The sequence below is a fragment of the Xenopus laevis genome, chromosome 2L (assembly GCF_017654675.1).
Source record: "Xenopus laevis strain J_2021 chromosome 2L, Xenopus_laevis_v10.1, whole genome shotgun sequence".
Lineage (NCBI taxonomy): Eukaryota > Metazoa > Chordata > Amphibia > Anura > Pipidae > Xenopus > Xenopus laevis.
In genome coordinates this window covers 94,214,924-94,241,987 of record NC_054373.1, presented here as the reverse complement: position 1 = coordinate 94,241,987, position 27,064 = coordinate 94,214,924, and the positions used below count along the sequence as shown (strand labels likewise).

At 37.2% G+C, this 27,064-nt stretch overlaps 1 protein-coding gene across 25 annotated transcripts in view; it reads right to left on the bottom strand.

The window, feature by feature from the left end:
- The window catches only part of LOC108708274 (microtubule-actin cross-linking factor 1), a 180,597-nt gene that overhangs the window by 29,730 nt on the left and 123,803 nt on the right, over nt 1–27,064 (bottom strand). For 16 of the 25 annotated variants that reach the window (XM_041582205.1, XM_041582197.1, XM_041582204.1 and 13 more), the window contains 21 exons: nt 17,331–17,492; nt 16,810–16,980; nt 15,905–16,071; nt 14,755–14,914; nt 14,188–14,514; nt 13,853–13,937; nt 12,977–13,218; nt 12,068–12,274; nt 8,760–8,879; nt 8,425–8,532; nt 8,099–8,317; nt 6,043–6,246; nt 5,395–5,403; nt 5,045–5,276; nt 3,559–3,785; nt 3,355–3,477; nt 3,100–3,201; nt 2,519–2,620; nt 1,953–2,126; nt 1,712–1,867; nt 904–1,101 (listed from right to left, as the gene is read on the bottom strand). In XM_041582205.1, coding sequence (XP_041438139.1) covers nt 904–1,101; nt 1,712–1,867; nt 1,953–2,126; nt 2,519–2,620; nt 3,100–3,201; nt 3,355–3,477; nt 3,559–3,785; nt 5,045–5,276; nt 5,395–5,403; nt 6,043–6,246; nt 8,099–8,317; nt 8,425–8,532; nt 8,760–8,879; nt 12,068–12,274; nt 12,977–13,218; nt 13,853–13,937; nt 14,188–14,514; nt 14,755–14,914; nt 15,905–16,071; nt 16,810–16,980; nt 17,331–17,492 — 3,495 coding nt within the window. The remainder of the gene's footprint in view (nt 1–903; nt 1,102–1,711; nt 1,868–1,952; nt 2,127–2,518; nt 2,621–3,099; nt 3,202–3,354; nt 3,478–3,558; nt 3,786–5,044; nt 5,277–5,394; nt 5,404–6,042; nt 6,247–8,098; nt 8,318–8,424; nt 8,533–8,759; nt 8,880–12,067; nt 12,275–12,976; nt 13,219–13,852; nt 13,938–14,187; nt 14,515–14,754; nt 14,915–15,904; nt 16,072–16,809; nt 16,981–17,330; nt 17,493–27,064) is intronic. The other 9 variants (XM_041582206.1, XM_041582208.1, XM_041582211.1 and 6 more) reach the window with 4 other exon arrangements.

Genomic DNA, 27,064 nt, shown 5'->3' with positions numbered 1-27,064 from the left:
GACACCTGAAGGCATTATGAGGGTGCCAATTCCGAGGGAGGGAAGTCCTGTATCCACCAAGAGAATGAAGAGAAAAGGATTTAGTGGTGAGTTAACATGGGTAGGAAACAGTAGCCTCTATGTACCTGCTGCTGGTGTGTGACTAGGTTGTCATGATAATGATGCAGTTAAACCTGTCTGATTGTTTTGTGGGCCAGTTTGCATGCAAACTTGCCTCAATTGGAAGATGACTGTGTAGATTCTTTCTGGATACCTTGGGTTGAAAACATTTTTCTCAACATACGAAAAAGCGTGATTTGCTCTTGGGTAAGAGGGTGCTCTTACTATGCTGCTCTTGGAAAAGTGCACCTGACAGGATGCAATCCAAGGGTGTTTGGACTAGGCTTGAACTTCTCTACTGACTCAAGGAGCTGCGAAAATGTGTCTGAGAACTGCTTGTGATGCTAAAAAATGGAACCATAAAAACCCTCCAGTTTCTGTATACATAGCAAGCATCTAATACTGGTCATGTGGTGTTTCTTGATAGCCGAGAGACAGGGACAGTGGCTTAACCACTGAGTTACACAGTGACATAACTATGGAGGAAGCAGACCCCAGGGATACAGGGCTTCCTCAGTAGTCACCCACAATTTCGGCTCCAATGATGGGATCTACATCAGCAGAGAAAATGACTAGTGTGTCATTGGCCTAATGCTGTTAGTCACTCACAGATTTTACTTGATGCAATAGGCTTATTCCTGGATGACATTGCAATTTGCAATAGTCTAATGAGAAACAGCATAAATGGATTATTTTCAGTATGAAAAAAAGTTAGGTTGAGGAAGTGTTACATTGATTGAAATGTGCCTTTTGTACAATATGGAGATATAGTGGTCCTAAGTATGTGTTAACTGAAAAACAAACCTGCTGCAGTGCCATTTCCAGCTGCTGTTCTCTCTCCTCCGTTTTCTGAAGCACAGTTTCCCATAGCTGGGTCAGAGTTTCAAGCCGAGTTCTTAGGCTGTTGGCATCGTCTCTCGCACTGGATTCCAGTAGCTCATTACCAGCCTTATTTACAGTCTGTACAGTGCTTTGGTGGGCGAGCACATCATTCTTCAGCACCTTCAATAACAAAAATACTCATATTAAAGAAAAAAAGACTATACTGAAGATGATGGAACCAGCAAAGAAATCCACTATGCATAGTATAATATAATATTTATATGTGAAGTAAGATAGTATAAGCAAAACCTCTTATCTCCTTAATATTTGGCAATCAGCAGTGAAAACACTGCACCATCCTCACCAAAGTGCAGCAGCCTAGAGCCTGCAGGCTCTATAGCTAAAATCTATGAAATGCATTACCCATATCAACCTTTAGAACAGGCATGTAAAAATGAACATAAATTACAAATATAAAGGGGAACAAATCAACAAGGACTGGATAAATCAAAAGACAGCCATGTATACAAACATTAAAATACTAAATACGAATATGATAGTAAAACTTTTTTGTACAATCTCTAGTTTATTATTGTTCACTGAAGCATTTGTAATTTAAATTATGAACATGCAATTTAATGGCTGCATAAAAAATAAGACCACTTATCACTTAAATAAGATCACTGCTAAACAGATAACATAATAGCATGAAATCAAATGAAAGTCATTCAAGTGCCAAGGGCTTTAAAAGCAGGACAAGGAATCTGTAAAGCTTTGGATCCAAACTCACATGATGTTTTGCAAGCTCCACTTCGATAACTTTTGGGTCTCCACAGATCGCTCTCTGGGCATTCAGCAGTTCATTTGTGTGAGTCAGCCAGGACATCAATTCGGCCAGAGCATGCTGGAACTGCCCAAGAGCCAGCAAAGCATCCTCAAGTTTTTGCTGTGGAATAAATAGTTTGAAGAGTCAAAAATGGCCCTGGGCCATAACACACTAGGGAACCCCCACCCCTTCACACGAGACATACCTGTCTGTGTGCAATCTTTTCTCCTAAATTTTCCCACAGATGCTTCAATTCAGTTAGAGGTCCTTTGATGATATCTCTGTCTGTGTCATCGATGGCTTTTTTGAGCATCAACTCTCCTTGGTGGTTTAATTTCTCCATTTCTATCTGCTGTTGGTAAACCTCCACCTTAAACTCCTGTGAAGTTCAAAAGAACATAGGAATATCAAATTATTTGTTGGTCTAACACTGCAGAACACATACTGAATCTACTTTGTGACAGTCGGAAAAATATTATTTTCACAATGTGCTACATTCACGTCCCCTGCAAAAATAAATGTGCAAAATAAAAGTGTGTGGGCACAAATGTGTATTTACCTTCATCTCTGGTAAGGAAGTTAGTCCAGCACCAACAATTTTGCATAAAACAGACTTTATTGGTGCAAGGGCATTACAGCTGTTTTATGCAAAATTGTGGGTGTGGACTAACTTCCTTACCAGTATTACCAGTGGAAAGTGGCCATTGGAGAACGTACACCCAGCTAAGGAAGAAAGTGGAAGTCGTGCTAACTACTAGTCTGCTGATTTACCTTCATCTCCTCAATCTGTTCTTTTACAGTATTGAGCTCAGTTCCAACAGGATGCATGTCACAAAGTTTAATAACAGCATTATCCAGCCAATCAAACATTGCCTATAACAAATAAAAATAAATTATTTAATATGGCAAAATTATCAGACTGAAACACATATAATAGCAATATTATTGATATACGTATGTACAGTATAATAAACCCCATAATGTTTACAGGGGACCACTTCAGGAGGTACATTAATACTTTAAACGTAGTGGTTCCATGATAAGCGTTTGTTGTAACCCACGTTTAGAGTGATCCTATACCATGCGTGTTCTAACATGCATAGCTCTGTTACAAAGCTTGATAGTTTATTAAGAGAACACAATTCCACAACTAGACTGTGTGCATAACATTGCTTTAACTCTAATTAATTTTTAAGACAATGTCAAACAGGATATTGTAAAGGGATAATCAAGAGTAAGGCCACACACAAACTCTCAGCCTATGCAGGTTGTACAGTTATTATGATCACTGCAGCACTTAATAGCAATTATCAGGGTTTTACTACTCTAAACTTAGGGCTACAGGTGGTCACCTGCAGGGTATCCTGGTACTGCACAGCATTAGACATTGCATCTCTGAGTTTTTCAAGGCGTTCTGTCCATGTTCTCTTCAAATTTTCCCAAGCAGTGTTCATCTGATTACGATAAAAAAACTTGCTTTAAAATGGGAACATGGTACATGTTTTAAAGAAAGAGAAAAATGTAAAAGGGGTGCATCAGCCAGATATAGGCAGCAGATATATGTCCAATAGCACAGACAGACTACATGGGGCAAACAGACAACTCACCTCATCAATACTCTTTTTGACTTCTGGTTTCTCAGTCTCGCCACAAGCGAATATTAAATCTGCTCCTAGGATTCTAATGAATTCCAGTTCTTCATGAAGTCCATCTGTCTCCTCTTTAATACTCTGAAGAATACATGTATAAATTGTTCAATGACGTCTTGAGCTAAGAGAAATAAATGTACCTAAAATTGTATATGTGCTTACATCTGCTGCTTCAATTTGCTGCTTGATCATTGATGGGTCAATGCCAGGACTTTCCAGATCATGGACAATTTCGTGTGTGTCCTTAATGGTGGTTAAAAGGGTGCTCATATCCAACCAGAACTTTTCCGCCAATTCAAGTACATCAAGGAATTTACTTTCACGTTCATCTGCCCGAGATTTGATGTCCTCCCAAAAAAACACCATCTGGTCCAGTTTATCCTGGATATCTGCAAGGGTTGTAGAGGAAAAGAATTTACTTACATGCACTAATATTACTTACATTATTATGAAAAATCAGCTCTACATGCTTCTGAGGAAGTGGCGAGACGCCACGAAACGCGTCAAGTGTGGGGGAGGTCATATCCACATATGTACTGAAGTTGATGTTTTTACAACTATTTTTTCAATAAAGAAGGTTTGACTTTTCCGAAACCACCGTGTGCTCCATATCCTATTTGCTGACTTGATATCAGCTCTACAGTTGTTGGAGCCAATAATCAATATACACTGCACTAACTAGTAAACAAGGACATGTTGTAAATACAGAAAATGTACTGCAATTCTCAGCATGTGGAGATGTTAAAGGTCATGATTTGTATGGTGTATTTTTTTTATTCATGATTTGTACATTATTTACACTGTAAATAATTCTCTATACCATATATAATTGTATTCCTGTAACAACAAGTGTATTTTTTTAGTTGTAATATTGGCATTCACCTCTGGTCATTTTGCCTGATCCTGTGCTCTCAGAAAGAGCTAGCATTTCATGGTGGAACTGCTTTCAGATAAGCTATTGTTTGATCAACTCAATGTAACTGTATTCCCTTTCTCAGGATTACAATTTATCCTACTGGCAAAAACATAATTAAAGGGAATTTGCATGCACTTTATCAGTGGCTTCACATTTACTTATTTCTGTTAATGTTCAAGCATATTGGCATAGATTAATGTGTACAGGCGACCTTATTTATTAATGCACATTATAATTGTATTGTGTGTCTTACTTGTATGAGTGGATGGAGTCATGCTCTGATGTAGGATTAATCATTAATTTAAGAAAAAAACATTTTTTCAGGTCATTTACATAGAAACACTTTCATGGCACTCTCCATTCATCTTCCATTACATTTTGTTTATGCCCTCTGGACTTCAGCCAGTTAAAAGTGTATCCATTTTTTTAGGTAATTGGTAATACACATGATGCTGAAGGTTTAACACTAACCACATTAAAATGTACCTAGACACATTTCTATGCATTAAAAGATATGTTCCATCATCATGTATTTGCCCATGAATTTGTCATTTTGGTCTGCCAGATGATAAGTCATGTGAGGGAAGTTGAGTGGAAGAGAAGTGCAGAGAAAGCACTTGTCTGTAAGAGTTAAATCAGCAAAAACAACAAGGGTTTTTGTTGTTACTGTCTTGTATTTTTCTTAGTACAAACTGATTCAAGACATTTTTTTATTTTAGGGAGTTTACAAACCTTTGACTGCTGGGTCTATGTCTGGTCCCTGTGAGCGACTGATCAGTTCTTCCCCACGATGTTTCAGAGCCAGAAATGCAGGCTGCAATTTTTCAAGTTCCATGACAGCATTCTTGTTATCACTAATACACTCCCGAATCTTCTCCACTTCGGCTGGAATAAGAGGGGGAATGCGGAGGCGAGAAGCCATGCTTTCAAGAGTTTCCAACATTGGACCAATCTTGTCATGGAACTGTGATGGGTAAAGTGCAATAAGGAGGTTGCAAAGAGTTGCTTATAAAATTACTGTAGCACACAAGTGGTGAGTGGTAACTTGATGCAAAAACAAATGAAAGCAGGGTGAAACTTACCTCTCCAATCTGAAATGCAGAGTCAGCCGGACAAGGATATGTTACCATGGCAGAACATAGAAAATTAAGACATTCCACAAGGAAAGGGAGGGTGATGTGAGATGAAAGGAGAGATGGGGGGTTAGAGAAGCATGAACCACAGCAAATCAACAATGAAAACATGAAAAACATATGACCAAACATGCAAATGGTGAAACACAAACATTTAAAACCTAGAAATAATGGACGTAGCAGTGACATAAAGAGAGAGGTTGCCTTTATAATATCAATAAACCTCATTGCTTCTGTCTGACATTTTTACGGGACAGTACAAGTTTATAATGGTATTTAAAAATATGTTCTACATGGAACATTACTTTCCTGCATATTGCTATTTCTGCAAGTGGAAGTAGCAATTCTGCTTGCTTAGAATTAACTCTTCTTTCGTTATTTACTGTCTATCACACCTGTCCCACAATAATAAGCAAGAGGAATAAGGATAATTTAAGATTTCTATAATCAGATCATCATATTCATGGGAAGAATTAAAATACCAGGATAGAACTCTTGCATGCCAGCACTGCACTCCTGTGTTAGTATTAATTAGCAGGGGTCATTTTAGTAGCAAAGCATTCTGGTAAATGCTTAGCATCGTATAATGCCTTATACCTGTGCTGCCTGTGCTACAGCATCATCCAGCACCATGGCTCGCTTGCGCACTTCCTCCTTTATTCCAACATAGAGCTCTTCTGCACTGTGGTACTTCTCCTGAACTGTTATGCCTTCTTCAGGGTTCAGTTCAGATAGGTGAGGACCAATTTTCAGGAGCTTATCAATGTGAGGCTTATGCTCAGCAACGGACTCCCTTAATTGCTACAAAAAAAAAAAGAGAGAGAGAAAAAATATGTTAACATTTGTAAAGTTTATACATGTACACAAACCCCCCCCCCCAAGGGTCCCACACTCTGGTTATATATAGGTGGACCAAAAAAAATAAAATAAATAATAAAAAAAAAAATATATATATATATACATACATACATACATACATACATACATACATACATACATACATACATACACACACACACACACAGTCATATGAAAAACCCCTCCCAGCCTAACATCTGAGTACTGGGGTGTTCTCTGATCAAACATTTTTAGTGAAGCAGTATTCAGTTATATGGAATTAAATCAAATGTGAAAAACTGTCTGTGCAAAAAATGTGGGTACCCTTGTAATTTTGCTAATTTAAAAGCATGTAACTGCTCAATGCTGATTACTGCCAACAATTGGTTGAATTAGCACATTAAGCCTTGAATTTCATAGGCAGGTGTGTCCAATCATGAGAAAGGGTATTTAAGGTGGCCAATTACAAGATTTGCTGTTTGACTCTCCTCTGAAGAGTGACAGCATGGGATCCTCAAAGCAACTCTCAAAAGATCTGAAAACAATTATTGTTGAGTATCATGGTTTAGGGAAAGGCTACAAAAAACTATTTCAGAGGTTTAAACTGCCCGTTTAACTGTAAGGAATGTAATCAGGAAATAGAAGGCCACAGGCACAGTTGCTGTAAAACCCAGGTCTGGCAGGCCAAGAAAAATACAGGAGAAGCATATGTGGAGGATTGTGAGAATGGTTACAGACAACCCAAAGATCACCTCAAAAGACCTGTATCTGTACATCGTTCTACAATTCAGCGCAATTTGCACAAAGAACATCTGTATGGCAGGGTGATGAGAAAGAAGCCCTTTCTGCAACTCAAAATTGAGTTATTTGGTCATAACAAAAATCGCTTTGCATGGCGGAAGAAGAACACTGCATTCCAAGAAAAACACCTGCTGCCTACTGTCAAATTTGGCAGAGGTTCCATCATGCTGTGGGGCTGTGTAGCTAGTTCAGCGACTGGGGCGCTTGTTAAAGTCGAGGGTCGGATGAATTCAACCCAATATCAACAAATTCTTCAGGATAATGTTCAAGCATCAGTCACAAAATTGAAGTTATGCAGGGGTTGGATATTCCAACAAGACAATGACCCTAAACACACTTGGAAATCTACAAAGACATTTATGCAGAGGGAGACGTACAAGTACAGTACCGCGACTTGAATAGCATCGAAAATCTATGGGATGATTGGAAGGAGGCTGTCCATGCTCGTCAGCCATCAAATTTAACTGAACTGGAGAGACTTTGTATGGATGAATGTTTAAAAATACCACCATCCAGACACTCATCAAAGGCTATAGGAGGCATCTAGAGGCTGTTACATTTTCAAAAGGAGGATCAACTAAGTATTGATGTAATATCTCTGTTGGGGTGCCCAAACTTATGCATCTGTCTAATTTTGTTATGATGCATATTGAATATTTGCTGGTAATCCAATACATTTTATGTCACTGCTGAAATACTACTGTTTCCATAAGGCATGTTATATATTAAAAGGAAGTTGCTACTTTGAAAGCTCAGGCAATGATAAACAAAACTCAAATAAATAAATATATATATATATATATATATATATATATATATATATATATTTTGTTTCTATACACCCATGACAGTTCACTCAAACATAATCTGGGGCAAAATTATTCCACCTTGTTTTCATGTTAAAGAAATTAGCTGTCTCATTTCTCTTCTGTGCCTTGGGAAATCAGGGAGTGATTTGGACTGTTTTATAAATAGCTTCCATTTTGTAGAGTGCTACATGACCCTGCAGTCATACCCTCATTTCTTCCTGCTGTTGCCTTAGCATTTCTTGATCTACTGCAGGAGGAGGCAGCTGGGAAAGGAGAACCTGCATTTCTTCAATCCATGGAATTAATTCTTCATAGGTCTCCCAGAACTGGCCAACAAGAACCTGAGCTCGTTCAAGCCGAGCATATCTCTCAGAATGTAGGTGGCTTATATCTTCATACTGCTGCACCAGAGTCTTAGTTTTCTCCTGTTACGAATGATAAAAAACAGATGAAAATATTTGTATAATGAGCATGTAACAATACCCAAATCCCATTAAATTAAAGCACAAGAAAAAATAAAAATACTATTTACTTGTAATAGAGATTTCTGCTCATCTCCACAGGTTGCCAGGATCTCTTCTTCAGTGCGAATCAGTTCATCAATGGAATCTTTGTGGCGAATAATATCTACAGCGAAAGCCTGCATAAAAACAATATAAGTTACATCCTGCCTGTCAGTGAAGGTATGATGGCACACTGGCAAACACATTCTAATTAATACACTTAGTCTTACATGTTATATTATGCTTAATTAATTCTTATACAGCATAAAGACTTCGTCTTGCATATCTGCCCCAGACATGCCACTCCCTCTAAACACCCCATGCTTGGTTTACCTCTCTGGCAATGTGTTGTTGGTAATCATACCTTCTGCACTTGTAGCTGGGCTGTGGTCTGGTCTTGTTCCAGACAGATAGGACCCAGTGCCAGAAGTTTTCTCTTGGTTTCAGCCACCCAGGCTAACTCTGCATCAGCAGCTTGCTCATACTAGCAGAAAAGGAGCAGAGACGGAGCAGGACAATGAAGCACATACAAAGCAGACTATTGCTCATTTAGTGCTAAAATGTTAAACATATATAGCAAGAATATCCACAAAAAAGCACCATTCACATGCCATTGCAGTGGTGAATGCCTACACAACACTCAACTAATCATCAATCAACCAAGCACACAATGCACATGACTTTGCAATTCACTTGGTGTATATACAGTATGTCAAACAAGCATTATGTTCTATCTTCCTCATAGCACTTGACTGTATGTACTGTATAACCAATTAAAAAGTTAATACCTGCTTACTTGCTCTCTAACTTCATTTATATCTACCCTTACAGTTTGATCAAAGCTCTTTGAAGTATAAAGAAATGTGTGCACTATGAGCAGTGCACATATAGCAAGAGCATCTGAAGATCCTTGTAGCTATGGAATATGTTGGCTCACTGTCAGTAAAGTATAATAATATCCCTCTGCATAACCTCATAACTCCATGTACTACTTTAAAAAAAAAAGTCAGTCCTCCTCTAAGATCTACATTAGACCAGCTTCCATAATGCCAACAAAAAGCTCTATATTGAAATTAACTTTTATTGTTATGCGGACAGATATATTTAAATATCAATTAATAACCTATCTACTTGTGCAGTTTGCGAATCTGATACAGTGGTCCTGACCCCAGAGTTTAAAACATCAGGGGCTGCATTTAATTTAAAATGAAAGAAGGGGGCTAGGAGCAGTGAACTAAGCATATGAGGCTCCAAAAAACCCAAATCTGAAATTCTTGGACTAAATGATTTTTCCAAATAATTCTACTATAAGAACAACATGTTAAACAAGAAGGGCAATCTATTAACCTACCTAAAAGTACTTTGCATCTATATAACTCAGAGGTTCTTGTATTTAAACCTCCCTGAGGGCCAAACATTAAGGCCTGGCAGGATGACATATGAAGTGGATGACAGTTATTTGTTTCAGATATTCTTAAAACACAGACTGATGGTGAGTCAGGGTAAGAACTGGTATAAATACCTATTTGCGCTCCTACGAGTTTTTTCACTGATATAATAAAGTATCAAATTTATGTATATGGGCCCGACCAGATGTTTAACGGAGAGAGGCTTGAAGCATAAATGTCCAAAAAATACTGCTTTAGATGGTACCTAAAGACTATTTTCTTGATATCCTCTAAAGAATATGCACTCACTCTGCAAACAAAAAGCAAGTGCCAAGCCACAGAGACTTGACCTAACAGTAAACATGAAGCACAATATTATGAAGCACTTACTAGCACAAATTGTGTATGAAACTGTGTTTGATAATATCAGTGAATTATAATCCATCATCTGATGAATACATGAAGTACAAACTTTTGGGTTAAAAGCCATTTTCTCATTTAGAATTCTTTAATATGTTGGCTACACACAGCACCAAAAATGATTCATGAAAAAGCGGATATGGATTATCATTGTAAAGAATGGATTACTTTTTATCAGGACCCAGTACAAATATGCTACTGTAAAATATTTGTGCTGTGCTTCTCACAGAATCATGGACATTGTTTACATTTATAAAGAAGTTTTTAAAACACTTTTTCCAGTTTAGTTGTTAAAATATTGTTCACCAGAAAGAGACTTTTTTAATTTGTTTTCCATTAAATTAAATTTTACAGTGTCCCAAAATGACTGCTTACAGTTGAATGTTTCTGTCTCTTGTATTTCAGTCTGGCAGCTCAGTAACCCAGGTGCAGATTCTGAACTGTTACAATTTGCTACATTAGTTGATACATTTCTCAATAGCATTTGTGTAATATTAGCAACTATTGTATCAATTATAACAGCTACCTTTAATGAAACTCAGGGATTCTGCTCAGCAGGAAAAAAGATAAGAAATCTCCCCACTTATGTATCAGTTTAGAACAATTTATAGAGTTGGTGATGCCCCTTCCAAATATGCTTCAGAAAGACACAATAAGGTGAAAAATAAAACTTTAAAGGAGACATATTATGTAAAAAAACAAGAATGTGCCAGTGCATTAAACTCTACATATAGAAGTAATGTGCTTTAAAATTATTTGTTTTGGATTACTTCATTGAAAATTTCTGCAAAATCTCTACTAGTCCCGTTCATCTGTTCCACTTCCTGCTGCCCCTTTTCCCAGGCTGTGCAGGGGAGCCAGCGGCACTAAGAACACTTCACTGTAGGATAGGAACCAATCAGCAGCTAGGGAACTGAAGCCTATCTTTGCTTGTGTGACTGCAGGGCTGTGATTGGATGTCCCCTTCCTACTGTGCTTCTTTCAGGGACCATTAGGACATGCCCACCCCTCATTTGAAACACCTACAGCGACCAGTGACCATCTATAGGGAGCTCCAGTAAAGGCTCCACTTTAAAGACAATATTAATATTAATTTACACCCAAAAGTAAAACCAGCCGCATATAATATACATCATGGTCTACAAAATACGTTTTTTTTTTGTTTTGTTTTTTTAATTTATCCTATATGTCTCCTTTAAACTTCAGTTATTAGAAAAACAATCATAAATAGAAAATGAAAAGTTGAAAAAAAAGTTTTTATTTCTGGTGAAAGCAACTGAACTGAAAATAAGGGTTTGAAGATGAACAACCCCTATAATGAAGAAGACACTGAAAACTAATTATAAATCTAACATATTTAAATTCTATGGTCAAATGGCTGACTAACAGTTTTAAGAATTCTCGGAAAGGCCCCCAATGGTTGTAGCAATGTGCAATTACAAGACCAACAGACAGCTTAAGACAATTCCCTAGTCCTAGCTGTCACTGGTGAAAAGCAGAGATGCTCTTTCCATTGTTGGCCACTGGCTGCATTTAAGCAACAAAAAGTTAGCATATTGCAGTGAGTTTAGACAGAAGTCTCTTTGAAGCAAACTACAAGGCCATGACTGGCAATCTAGTTTTTGATAGCAGCTCTCCTGTAGCAGAACAGAACAGTTTCCTTTTGCAGTTCTACAATCTTAACTTCGTTCTAAAATAAAATTGACATTTGCACAATGTAAAGAACAATTCTGAAGAAGGCTAAGTTTACAGAATACTGTGTATTTTGGCCCTGATCTCACAGCATGTCTTCAAACAGTTTCCGTTAATAAAGTACTCCACAATCAAACTAGAAGCAGGATTTCATTTTTTTTGAATAAAGTACCTGTTGTGACCTTTGAATTGCAGCATCTATTTGGTCCACTCTCTGCCCAATAGTGTCACTAACAGATCTGTATTGCTCATTGTCATCTGCAACTAGTTTATCTAATCCTTCCCTGGCCCGCCAGGGTACCAGCTCCAACAGGGCACTGCCAACTTCATTTATAGTATCAAGAACAATGCGGTATTCCATGGCCTCCTTCTTTAACTCCTGGAAAACAAGACATAAATATGTATGTATGTATGTGTGTATATGTGTGTGTATACATATATATGTGTGTGTGTATATATATATATATATATATATATATATATATATATATATATATATATATATATAATTCAACAAAGAAGGTCCGCACTCTCAGGTCTTAAAAATCAAAAATGGTTTATTATAAAAGACTAACGTTTCGGCCTCTCCGAGGCCTTTCTCAAAGTACAGATCGGTATACAATGAAAGCCTTAAACACCCTAGCTGGCGGGAAAGGCCAATTAGCTGACATCATTCTCATCATCATCATCATCATCACTAAGCGTCAAGTACTAGAGTTGTGAAAATACACATATAAAACACATTCAAATTCAAAACACTTTTATATTAAAAACCCCAATTCTACTGAATAAGGAAATAAAAACCATATCCAATCATTGTATACCGATCTGTACTTTGAGAAAGGCCTCGGAGAGGCCGAAACGTTAGTCTTTTATAATAAACCATTTTTGATTTTTAAGACCTGAGAGTGCGGACCTTCTTTGTTGAATTGTAATTCTAAATATTTTGGACACTGCACCCAGGCACGCTTATACCTTGTTACGTGAGTGCTGACTTCTCCATGGATATATATATATATATATATATATATAAATAACATGGTTTCAACCAATTTCAGTAATGGTGATAAGCCATTCATACCTTTTGTTGCTGTTGGAATTGAGAAATCATGTCTCCAGAGGGAGGCTGTCCACAACTCTGAGCCAGCTCATCCTCTACTCGTCTTAACCAGCCATTTAGTTCATCGTGAGTAGCCTGAAACTTGCTAGCGAGCTGTAAGGCTTGTTCTAATGTTTTAAGTGCCTTTCCACTTGATGATGTTATCTCTGAGTAACGAGTTTTAATACCGTCCAACTTCTCTTGAATGAGGAGGACCTCTTCCCCTGAAGAATTAAATGTAATGTTAAATAATTAGTCACATCTTGAATAAACATTTGGTAAAATGTTCTCTAATTATCCTTTTATTATCATCCTTTATTTATATGGTGGCAACATACCAAGTAGCTCTTCACAAAAAATATTCATCATGTACATCAGTTCTTATGTAGAGTCTAAGATCCCTATTACATTCACAAACTACACTGATCAAATTTTAAAGGAGCCAGCATGCCCGAACTGGCAATCTGTGCATTCTGGCAAATGCTAGAGGAGCTGTTGTAAGATGCCATAGACAGTCACTGTTAGTTGGACTGTGGAGGCTGTTTAGGCCTCTGTGTAATTTAAATGCCAGGGCCTATTTTGAATTCCATTCCAGACCTGGGAGCCCGGTACGTTTTTTGCATTTGGGAGGAAACCCAGAGGTAATCCACATAGGCACAGGAAGAATTTGAGACCCCTTGCAGATGGTGCCCTTACTTAAATTGAAGCTAGAGCTCTGCATTGTAAAGCAGCAATGCTATATATGTATGCCATCATATTGTCATAGAACCTCGTGATATTGTAATAGCAATCCTGAAAACAGCTATAGAAAGTGTTCGAATTTTCTCCATTAAAATGCTTCTTATCAGCATGAATTACCTGTTGTCTGCTTCAGCAGTGCTTGTCCATTTTTGATGGCTTGGTCCACATTCTTCTTTCTATTTATAATGTCTTCATTAAGTGCCTAGAGAATGTAGGATACATTGCTGGTATATATATATTTCCTAATGATTCTCCAATTGTACAGATACAGATATTAAAATTGGTAATCTTAAAAGAGCCTTCTGCTGAAATGTTTAAGTATAACCTATTGCACATCTAAGGCTTAAATGTAGTACTTGTTTACATCACAGCAATGAATAATGAACAAATAAAAATAAAATAAGCAAATCATAACAATATTATAAATAAAAATAAAGATGTAGAATGTGTACCATATGTTGTTTGTGTTGATTCTGCAGAACTTCCAGCTTGTAATCCTTCACACAGACTGAATTCAGTCTGTCTTCTACCTCGCCCAGCCAGTTCAGAACTTCCACCTCATCTTCTCCAAACAGCCTGGCATTGATCAAAGCCTGCCCAAGAAGGGTACCCTTCCTGCTACATAGATCCTGCACATCACTGTACCGAGCCTGCAGAAACTCTAGTTTCTGTGACAGTCTCTCTTGCTCAGCTTTGGAGCAGAGGGCAGCAAGGGAGCCACCAAGCTTGTTTGCCTGATGCACTTCAGTCTCATGGACTGTTATATCACCCTCTAAGCTCTGCAAATCCCACATAGGACACATCGAAGATAAAAGGAACAAAATAAATGAAAACAAAATTAATAAAAAAGAACCAAGGAGTGAAATGTCAACAAAAAATGAAAATACAAATGCATAAAGTAAAATCAAATTAAAACCTGTCACAGATACATTTGCCTTTTATTTGTTATAGAAAGACTCCATACATTCTGTACCTTGTAGTAGCAAGCTACAGACTCTTGTAAGGAAGATCATCTTTACCTTGTGACGTTGGATCTGCTGCTGGATCTTCCCAGTCTGTGTGCCAATCGGCTCAGAATTAGCCAACTTCTTTTCTGTGGCAGAAAGCCAGTCAAATATTGGTTCAGTGGTCTCGTGAAATTGTTTGGCAATTACCAATATGTCTTCAAGCTGTTTTTGCCTGTAGAAAGCAGAACACAGTACATTTGTTTCACACAGCACATCAGAGAGATATGTGTATATGAGATCAGAGAAACAAGTGTTTATACATTTTGAAATGATGTCCGCTTTATAAAATAAAGCCAATCTTTGAAAATACCCATCTATACATTGCCAAATACAATTTACACTGAATGGATTATTGAGCTAATAGACCCATTTATCCTTAGGTAGGGGAACCATATATGTAAACAGTTTTATGATTTCTTTAGGACATTTGAAGATGTTCAGGTTGCCTTTACCCAGCATTTAATAAATTTAATATTTACAGTTTGGCAAATAATGGGTGAAATCCAATTGAAAATAAGTTACACATAGATCAATGATGTTCAACAACTGTCCTTCATCTGTTGATAAATATCAACTTCTTGCCTATGTCTCTAGTAGTAGTTTGGTGGTGATCAATAAATGAACAACTGAAGGGTTAAAAATAATATTCCTCCATGGGACAAAATTGTATGCAGTATTTCACTTTTCACAACTTTTTAAACCTCATGTAACTGGTAAGCAGAACAGGTACACCATGATTGAGCAGTAACATTTTATTTCCTGTTTTGCTATGGTCTTCAAAAACAGAACCATTTAAGTATGGTCTTCAAAAACAGCACCATTTAAAAACAAACATACAAAAAAATGGAGAGATTGACAGTTTAGCTCATTAATTAGCCCAATATTCAGTAATTACGTGAAGTAATTAAAAATTAATTTTAATACAAAATTATTGGGGTGTTTGGCCATCTGATGCTTAAGGCAATATTATGCTGTTTTACACAAATATTTATTGATACTCAAATAGAAGTGGGCAAGATGTTTACAGTAGAGATTTGCAGGTTGCAATAAATTATGAAATGCAGAGATGTTGCCAGTGATAACTGAATCTGTTAAACTCCATGGTCACACAGAGTTGAAGAATGACTATTGAATAATACAGATTCCCACAAACAAGTCCTACCTTAACTGAGCCTTCTGTAAAAGCAAAGACCACCTCTCTGCTAGAATCTCCAACTGGTGTCTTATTTTTTCTCCATCTGCAGGATCTGCTCCCTCAGCAATTCTTATCCCTTCTGCCTGAATCATTTCCACCGTGGTTCTGCGATCATCCAGGAGACGCTGGAGAAGCTGTTTGAACAAAGTAGAACATAAACAATTCACAGAAAAATGGTGTACAATTTTGACCTACCTCTAGGTTTTGTGGCGGAAATAAGTGCATTCAAATAATTTTCCTACTACTATTTTGCAAACACATTGAGACAACTCACAAAAACGCAATTTCTTGTTTTGTCTTATATTTTACTAAAAAAGCATTCAATAGAATGAAGCCAACTTTAAGCTGGTCTTAAAAATGCACAATAAAAACCCACAATGTAATAAATGTGTTTTTATTACATATAGGCCTTAATTTCTATAGAAACAATTATGAACAACTAAGCTCATGACTAACATGATGGTTCATTTTGGCAGATTTCAGCACATTTGTGGCAAAGATTTTTTTTTTAACTTTATTTATTTTGTTGATGCTATTAAATGGGTAGTTCTAAACAACTTTTAAATTGGCCTTTTTTAAAAAAAAAAAAAAAAAATGTTTTAATTATTTTCCTTCTTCTGACTTCAGTTTTCAAGTGGGGGTCATTGGGGGTCACTGTTTTGATCTGCAGCTCTCAGGCTAGGCATTTAACTTGATATCTGGTTGCTAGGACAAAATAATCCAAGCAACAAAACAGAAGTATGAAAGGCAAAATGGATGATCGATAGGGGAGGGCTTGAAAAGGAAGACAAGCAACCAACCAGACCCCAACCACCAAATAACAGCTGGAGGCTTGAATTAGAGCGGATAGTGTATTTTATTCTATAGTATACCTTCTGTTCCTGAATTTGAGCTTTCACCACTTTGTATTCTGCCGATGGAGGCTTTTGGTTGGCAATCAAATCCTCTGTGTCAGTCAGCCAGCTGAGCAAAGGTTCCAAAGCATCTTGAAATTTCCCACAATGCAGCAAAGCCTCCTGCAACTGTGTCACACGCTCGGCCACCTGTGACACAAGTAAATTGTTAGCCCTGCAGGTATTACCAGTGGGGGGGGGGTGTTGGCAGCATTCAATTCTGAACTGAATTACACATTCAGCTTGGAAAAATAATTCCAGCCTGTACGAGTCAGATGGTCTCATCTCTACACCCACACACTGTCTCTCTCTTACAGGAAAATTAAATCTAAATCCTCCCACCACATTTCTGTGCAATACAAGGTGTTAGTTGTTTCTGTAAGATGTGTTGTCAGAATTCTGAAAAAAAATATTTTCTTGCACCCAATTAATTGCCGTGATTCTGCACAACCATTTAAGCCACCTCAAAAAGAAATGACCTGAAACAGGGACATTCCCACCTTCTTGTTCAGGGTGTTCCATTTTATGTTCAGCTCTTCAGTGTCGTGTTCCAGGCCATGAACATCACAGTTTTTATCAGCACTTTGTATCAAACCCTGCCCAATTCCATTCACTTGGTGCAACTTTGCTTGAAGAGAATCCACTTGTTCTTTTTGGAACACCTACAACAGAAAGAGGCAACTACGTAAAAGGATACAATAAATCTCTAACGCTTGGAAATATAATAATGCTATTCATTCTACATAACTTAATTATTAGAATGATGTAAGACAAATGCTTTCATAAACAGTAAATGACATTGCAACCTATTCCATAAATAGCAACACTTTCTCTTTATGTGTATGAGTATATTAAAAATTGGGATTCATTTTAAAAGCAATAAACATACATTTAAAAAAAAAATAACCCCTTTGAAATATTTAATAAATGCACAGAACCCACTGCCTTGACAGCAAAAATATCCATTGAAAATGAATATACTAGCCTATACAGTTGCTGGATTCAGGGGTTATCAGGGGAAGAAAAAGCAGGTGTAGGACCTCATTCCCATTCAATGACCTGGTGTTTCAAATGGCACAGTTAAATTTGATTTGATCTTCACTGCACAATAATTCATAATATTTGCTGTCTTGCCTGAAGGCAAGCTTATTTTCAGGTTAGAAGTATATGAGATAGCAAAAAGCTTAAACTGCCAGGTAAATAATATGTATTTTTTCTGGTGAATTGAAAGTTATTGTAGCTTAAAGACCACTGTTAGGTGCAGTACCTCCAGTTGATGGCAGCAGCCAATCCCATCCTCAGATAACAATACAATAGTGACACAGAAATATAACTTTTTGTGTTAGTATTTTGAACAGTGTTATGCTCGGGCAGAAGTCCCTATGTATAGGAAATGCTCTGCATATAGCACATGTGGCGATGACAAGCGAACCACTGCTTAGAAACACTAACTTAAGAGGTGGTCCATCTGTCACATCCAGGTCTGTCATTGGCAGAGCATTTTCTAGAAAACCATCTTGGAATAGTATCACTTTTTTCACCCAATGACAATGGTGGACAGAAATGCCCCATGTGCCACTGGCTTTAAATCTAAAGGTGGAAGCTTACTGAACCTGAACTACTTAGGGGCACATTTACAAAGCTCGAGTGAAGGATTCGAATTAAAAAAACTTCGAATTTCGAAGTGTTTTTTGGGCTACTTCGACCATCGAATGGGCTACTTCGACCTTCGACTACTACTTCGAATCGAACGATTCGAACTAAAAATCGTTCGACTATTCGACCATTCGATAGTCGAAGTACTGTCTCTTTAAGAAAAACTTCGACCCCCTACTTCGGCAGCTAAAAGCTACCGAAGTCAATGTTAGCCTATGGGGAAGGTCCCCATAGGCTTGCCTGAGATTTTTTGATCGAAGGATATTCCTTCGATCGTTGTATTAAAATCCTTCGAATCGTTCGATTCGAAGGATTTAATCGTTCGATCGAACGAATAATCCTTCGATCGCAGGATTTGCGCTAAATCGTTCAACTTCGATATTCGAAGTCGAACGATTTTAGTTCCTAGTCGAATATCGAGGGTTAATTAACCCTCGATATTCGACCCTTCATACATCTGCCCCTTAATGTACAGAGCCAAAGAAAAATATAAAATATATGCACACATTGGGGCAAATATAGTAAGTGGCAAAAATGCGCCAGCGACGGCTTCGCAGGCAGCACAACACTTCGCCAGGAGAAAATTCACTCAGGCAAGGCTAATTCAGTAACGTGCGAAGTTGCGCTAGCGTTCGGCAAGCAGAGCGAAATTGCGCTAGCGTTGGCTAATTAGCATATGGTGAGAAGTTAAAGTTGAATGGACGTATATGTTGCAGCCAATACATTACATTAAGCCTGGGAAACCTTAATAAAAGAAAATAGAGTTGTTATATTGCCCTACAAATGAGCCCAGTGTATAGTTTATGTGCCATATGTTAGGAAATGTAGGGGGGAAGCGGTTACCGCCAGCCTATCACCCTGAAAAAAGGAAAAGACACCAGCATTTTTTGGGAATTTTTAACTAATTTTTTAAGACGTCCTATCTACTCTATTGCACTTTGCATGGTCTACGGTGGTGAAGGCAGGTCTGGTGCAAGAGGTAACGTTCAGTAAAATCTGCATCTTAGTGAATTTGCGTAGATATGTCCCTTCGCCAGAGCGCAACTTCGCCTGGCGATTGAGTGCAAATGAGCGCCAGCATCACTCTCTTTCACTAGCGAAGTTACGTCTGCGCCCGTTAGTAAATTGGCGAAGTACTAAAATGACGTCACGCTGGTGAATTTTCACTAGCGTTAGTCACTTCGCCCTTTACTAAATTTGCCCCATTAAAGGGGATGTAAAGCCAAAAAAATAAAATCCCATTTAATTAAAGTACATCAATACAATATGCTGTAATTAAAAAATGCATACCATTTTTATAATAAACCTTACTGTATGCAGTGAAATTTCCCTTTCGTTTTACTTGCTGTCACAGCTATGGATAGGAAACTTCAGACGGTTCTTAACTGCTCTGCAGGAAAAGGATCATACTTTCAAATAGCAGGGGGAGCCTACTTTCAAACAGCAGGGGGAGCCCTCCCACCTTACTTTCTAGAACTTGAGCAACTTTGATTGTTTCCCTGTAGAGCAGCCAGCGACCGTGTACAGGTTTGTATCCACAGGCCAGTGCAGTCTGCATATTCTGATTATTAATCAGTCTTGCTGTATCAGCTTCTGGCAGATATTATTTGACTAATTTGCTTAGCCTTCAAAATGAAGTCCAGACCACACTGAACATGTGCATGGTCTTGCAAAAATGTATATATATATGTATATATATACATATATATAGACTATTTGACAGAATTCACGGACACGAACAGATCTATGCTTATTTTCATGATCATCTTAGCATCTGCCTGAGATGTATTTAGTGTATAATAAATCATTAGGTTAAAAGAAACATTTTGCAAAGCGCTCACATTAGCAATGCTCAGATGAGGCAGGGGAATCATCTAAACATTATCTTAAGTGGATCTTAAAAAACAGTAAATAAATGAGATGTGACACTTATTTGTTGGGAATAAAAGCCATCATTCATTCCATTAGTACCTACTTCCTTTGGGAAGAGACATTGTTGTGATACAAGCTTATTAAGGGGTAAACGGTAATCAATTAACAGTTAATCAGCATTTGCTTTGCATTTTGCATGCAAAAATCTCAGAGCAGATGGGCCACTAGTAGCTGAAACTGCTGTAGAGGCAGTATTTCTCTAGTGACACTCATTTGTTCCTGGGGATACAATGAACTCCCTTTGTGCTTTACATGCTATGGCCAGGTGAGCAATGAAATACCATCACATGCTGCTGTGTGTCCAATACTAGCATATTCTGTCAGTTAAATGCTCATTTATTTATATATATAAATCATATCCTCTAACATGCATGGACCTTTGACCTAATTCCTGATTATATCAGAAAATGCTGTACCGGTTTACTAATTCATCTGCGTTACCCAGTAACTTCTAAAACTGTACCCCTGACCTATGGAATGAAACCATTTTGCAGCAGGCCACCAGGGTCTAGCACTGACAGCAAGCAATAAAAAAACAAGATATAGATACAAACCAATATGTTTCTGGCAGAACTTAAACCTACTATCATCCTGCATTTGAGCTACAACTAAGAAAATGATTTGGCTGCAAAAACATTATTTGCATGGACATCTTTGTCCAAATCTTCCTGAAATGTCAACTTGCTTTCTTCTTAAAGGGGTGGTTCACCTTTAAAATAAATTTAGTATGATGTACTTTTATATTCTGACAATTTGCAATTGCTTTTAATTTTTTATTATTTGTTCCTTTTAAACTATCTTTTTATTCACCGGCTCTCTGGTTTGTAATTTCAACAATTTGGTTTCTAAGGTCCAAATTATCCTAGCAACCATGCACTGATATAAATTAGAGACTGGAGTATGAATAGGAGATAAGGTTGCAAGGAAAAAAATACCTGCCTCCCTATATATTTATCTTTTTTTCTATATATATAATCTTAATAACATTGGGATCAACCATCATTTTTACTGGCCAGGTGGCAACTGAATAGAAAAACACAACACATAATAAAAGGTATCAATAACAATAAATGTGTAGCCTTACAGAGCATTTGTTTTTAGATGGGGTAAGTGACCCCCATTTGAAAGCTGAAGAGTCAGAACTCAGAAGAAAAAAGGCAAACAATTCAAAAACTATAAACAATAAATAATGAATACCAATTGAAAGGTTGCTTAGACTTGGCCATTCGTTAACATACTAAGGGGCACATTTACTTAGCTCGAGTGAATGAATAGAATAAAAAATACTTTTGAACGGTTTTTTTGGGCTACTTCGACCATCTAATTGTCTACTTCGACCACGACTTGGAATCAAACGATTTGAACTAAAAACCGTTCAACTATTCGATAGTCAAAGTACTGTCTCTTTAAAAAAAAAACTTCAACCCCCTCCTTCGCCAACTAAAACCTACCGAACATCAATGTCAGCCTATGGAGAAGGTCCCCATTGGCTTTCCTAGGTTTTTTTGATCAAATGAAAATCGTTCGATCGATGAATTAAAATCCTTCTAATAGTTTGATTCGAAGGATTTAATCGTTCCAGCGAACGATTTTTCCTACGATCATTCGAACGAACGAATATCGGTAAATCCTTCGATTTCGACATTCAAAGGATTTTTACTTAGACGGTCGAATATCGAGGGTTAATTAATTATGATGTAGAGAGGGATATTAAATAATTAAAAAAAACTAATGAAGACCAATTGAAAAGTTGCTTAGAATTGACTATTCTGAATATATATCTAAATATTCAGGCTCTCTCCTATTCATATTCCAGGCTCTTTTTCAATTCTGTGCATGGTTGCTAGGGTAAGTTGGACCCTAGCAACCAGACTGCCAAAACTGCAACCTAGAGAGTTACTGAATAAAAAGCTAAATAACTCAAAAACCACAAATAATAAAAAATTAAAACTAAACAACACTACAAAATTAGCAAATCTCAGAATATCACTCTCTACAACCCATTTAAGTTAACTTTTAGTATATCATAGAATGACTAATTCTAAGCAACATTTTAATTGGCCTTCATTTTGTCTTTTTTTTTTATAGTTTTTGAATTATTTGCCTTCTTCTGACTTTTTCCAACTTTCAAATGGGGGGGAGCGGTTACTGACCCCATCTAAAAAAACAAATACTCTGTAAGGCTACAATTTCTTTTTCGTTATTGCTACATTGTATTACTCAAATTTCTATTCAGACCCTCTCCGATTTATATTCCAGTCTCTATTTCAAACCAATGCATGGTTGCATGGTAATTTGGACCCTATCAACCAGATTGCAGAAATTACAAAGTGAAGAGCTGCTGAAAAAAAAAAAACTCAAATACAACAAATAGTAAAATCTGAAACCGACTGCAAATTGTCTCACAATACCCCTATCTACATCATATTAAAAGTTAATGAACAACCCTTTTAAAACATATAGGTATTCATGTAAGCAAAAGTTGAGCTTTGCATCTGTAAAGCTCTATATCAGAAAGAGCATGAAAATGCAACGTCCAGCTGGAGGACAAAGGACGGATGTGGCCTCCAAGGGGATTATTTTGGCGCCCTGCCTGAACAAGTGCTCCCCAGACTATGGTGTGTAACCACCTTATTTTGATCCATTCCACTAAGCACATGGTATACAGAAAAATCAACCCAATGTACAGCACTGGCTTTTCATGCACGATTAACTGAGACTCATAAGGCATACAGCTGTATGAGCAGGGTTATATCAAGTGGTGCTATGAGCAAAATAAGTGAAGCTATGCTGGAATCAATGGAAGTTTTAAGCAAAGGATTATAGTAACTGCTTTTACTAACACTTAAAGGGGAACTATTGAGAAAATAAAAATGTAATATAAGCTTCATCTTACTGAAATAAGAAACTTTCTAAATACAATCAATTAAATATTCAGTATTCCTCTTTCAGCATCTTTTTTTCTCCATTCTGTCTTCTAGCAGCAGTTGGGTGTCAGGTGAATCTTATAGGGGGGGGCTCCCTTTCCTAGCAGATGTATTAGAGCTCACTCAGATAACTGATTCCAGTACAAACAAAATCTAACAAAATAACTGCATTTTGCACAAATTCTGCATGTAGAGAGACAGGAGCTCTAATACATCTTCTAAGCAAAAGGAGCCCCCCCCCCTATGAGATATATTGGCTTATTCATCGGAAACCCAACTCCTGAATGAAGACAGAATGAAGAAAAACAGATGCTGAGAGAGTAATAGTGAAGAAAAACTTGATTATTTCAGAATGTGCTGAAGCTAATATTAAATTCATTTTAATGATAGTCCCCCTTTAATTTATGAACCTTATTATGTCTTAATAAAGAAGACTTAAGAAAGAAAAAGTGCTTCGGTTCCAAAGGTTCAATTATTAATGAGAAAGTCCATCATGTCATGTTTTGTAGTTTGTGGTGGAAAACAATGTCTCAGCACTGCTCCAGCATTATGCATGCTTTTATTTGGGTTGAGACACAGGCCCGGATTTGTGGAAAGGCCATCTAGGCCCGGGCCTAGGGCAGCAGGATTTTAGGGGGGCGGCATGCTGCCCAACCACACCCACATTGGTTCAAAAACACTGGGGATGCGCTGGAGATACAATAATTTTTTACATTTTCCGTGCGCCAATCCCCATTGCTCCAGTCCAGATGATAAAAATTTGCACAAATAAAGAGGAGGGGACAGGGGTGACAAACGGCAGTGGGCCTAGGGGAGCCCACTATGTAAATCTGGCCCTGTTGAGACAAAGTGGCCAAAATGGCAATGCTATATGATTTCCACAACCAGCATGCTGAACAAACTTACATTAAGTATCCATGCCCCAAAGAAAGGCTGCTTTATGCACATGAGCTTCAAATAAACATTGTAGTACACTGTACTTGCTTTATTGTTACTTCACTGTGTTAAATGTGTGAAAAAAACTGATGATATATAAATATAATAAATAATATTAAAAATAATAAAATGTATGTAATAATTCAGAAGACTACAGCTTGTGCTGTTATAAGGCTCAGCTACACAGGCATATCTCCCGGCAAGAGACAAATTCTCAGTAAGTGGTTGTTAGAGGGACGAGTTTACAATTGGGACAGTAGTACAGAAAATGAAACAATTTGCTCAGCCTGGTACAGGCATCATCTTATTCAATCACTGTGCCCATGATATAAATACATTTAAGCCTGACACATAATCCTTCTTTTGCCTTAAAAACATGATGTACCTATGCCATAACATACCAGAGAATAATTCATTAAAGTTCAAACTTATTTAAGTCATGAAATACAACCATAATCTTAATTAGTACCTTTTTTTTGTTTTATGACACCAACTTCTCAAGTCCCAGTTAATTTAGAGCTTTGTTTTGAATGACAACCCAACGCACACAAATTACATGAGGATTCACAGTTCACTGTTTCTCCGAGATGATGTTGTAAAACAGTATGGGCAGGCTTTTTCACTGTCGTTTTCAACAATCTTGTCTTAGAGCTCTACCCATTAGTAGACAGGATACATCCTGGGGTACAAATATAATTTCTACATGTCCTATAACAAACTCACCTCTATAAGCAATGAGTTTATGATATGAACAGAGCACGGGACAAAAGCAGAAACATTTTGCAGCCTCCCAAATAACCAAATCTAAACAATACTGAAACAAACTTCTAGAATGCATATTAGCAGATTTACACATCTCTAAGGGTAGTACTATACAGTGCTTTTCTGTGTATTCCGGCGTGATGAGAGGAAATGCAGGCGTTACCTAGTGAGCAAACCTAACCTAATTTAAAGGAGAACTAACCTAGCTTAATAAAACAACACTTGAACTAGCTAAGCAAAACACTGCATTAAGTTGAATTGTTCGTAACTGGAATATTTATTTTTTCCTAATTCAAAAAACCTTAAAATAAGCCAACCAAGTTTCCCAACTGAGAAGAAAGTTAGCCTACATTATCCATCAGGCCCAGCAACTACAATTGTCAATTGATATTAGGGATGCACCGAATCCAGAATTTGGTTTGGGATTCGGCCTTTTTCAGCAGGATTCAGCCAAAGCCTTCTGACCGGCTGAACCAAATCCTGATTTGCATATGCGGAGAGGGAAATCACATGACTTTTTTTCACAAAACAAGGAAGTAAAAAATGTTTTCCCCCTTATTTGCGTATGAAAATTCGTATTTGGCCGAATTTTTCGCAAAGGATTCGGGGGTACGGCCAAATCTTAAATAGTGGATTTGGTGCATCCCAAATTGATACATTTAAAAATAAAATATAATGAATAAATAAACAATGAAAATTAGTTTAAAAAGACTGCATTTTGTTGGATGCCCTGCTATTCAATGCTCTGAATTTTGCCCTGTACTGCTGCCCTAAATGTCTGAAACAAGAAGGATGAAAGATGTTACATTCCTGACTAGATAATACAGACATGCCCTGTTATCTTCTTTTTTGCAACCTGGATGGGGATACTTAAAGTGATAGTTAATGTTATATTGGGCATCATGAATGATACTTTATTACTATTCAGTAGAAGTTTATTATCATTATCGAGGTACTAAAGAGCTTACCTTGCTAGCAACATAGACAACTCTCAAGTCTAAGAACCTACAGCATATTCTGTTGATGAACTGCATCCCACCATTTGGAAGTGGAGTTGAACAAGCAATGGGTAATATTCTTTACAGTAATATGGCTATATTTCTCATTCTGATACCTTTTTTATGTTTTGTAAATGCAACTGAAAGTAGTATTTTTCCATTCTGTTCTCTGCTGGTTCTGACGCTTATGCAAACAATACAGCAGCTCCTTGAGGTCTACAAAAGACTTTTGCTACACTGTTTACAGAGTCAGAACCAGCAGTGCAGAGAGTAGAACAGGACAAACAGATACTGCCTTCAATAGCCATTGCATTTACAAATAACTTTTAAATCACTGAAATTTTTTAAAGAAGATCTAAACTGAAACAGAAAATGAATGTAAATGTACTCAGAGGACTCAACACTCCTGCAATTTCCATTCTATTATGGTGGTTTCTGAAAATAGCAGGTACTCTACAGATCCTTTTTAGAGTCAGAAACCTCAGCAATACGAAGAGTGTGGCTGGGATGAACACCTGATATAAACATTCTTTTCTTTCATTTTGCAAAAAAAACTGTTTTGGGCATCCCCTTTAATATATGCATCCAAAAAGTCCTTGAAAAGCATTTTAAGTAAAAAAAAAAAAAAAAAAAGGAAAATTGCCCAATGTATAAATATGTAACTACTTTAGTAACACAACCTAAAACTTGGTACTAGTCCAGGTATGTATCAAATAATAGCAATTCTGTCATGTGGTTTGTAAACACTGGCCTTGATCTATTTGAACAGTGACAAGTGCCTACAATCAAATAACAAGCCAGGTTATAGATAGATTCAGTTGGTTGATATATTTAAAAAAAATAATAATTTCTAGATGTTTTGTTATCTAAAGGGAAGCCCCTCCTTACCTCCAGCAGCTGTACTGTAAAACAAAATCTCACTGTTATAACAACGATGAGATAGAAAATAAAAGCATTATGAGCTGTATGGAATATTTGTTCTGTACACAGGCTATAAGTGAAAAAAACAGACAAATTATATTT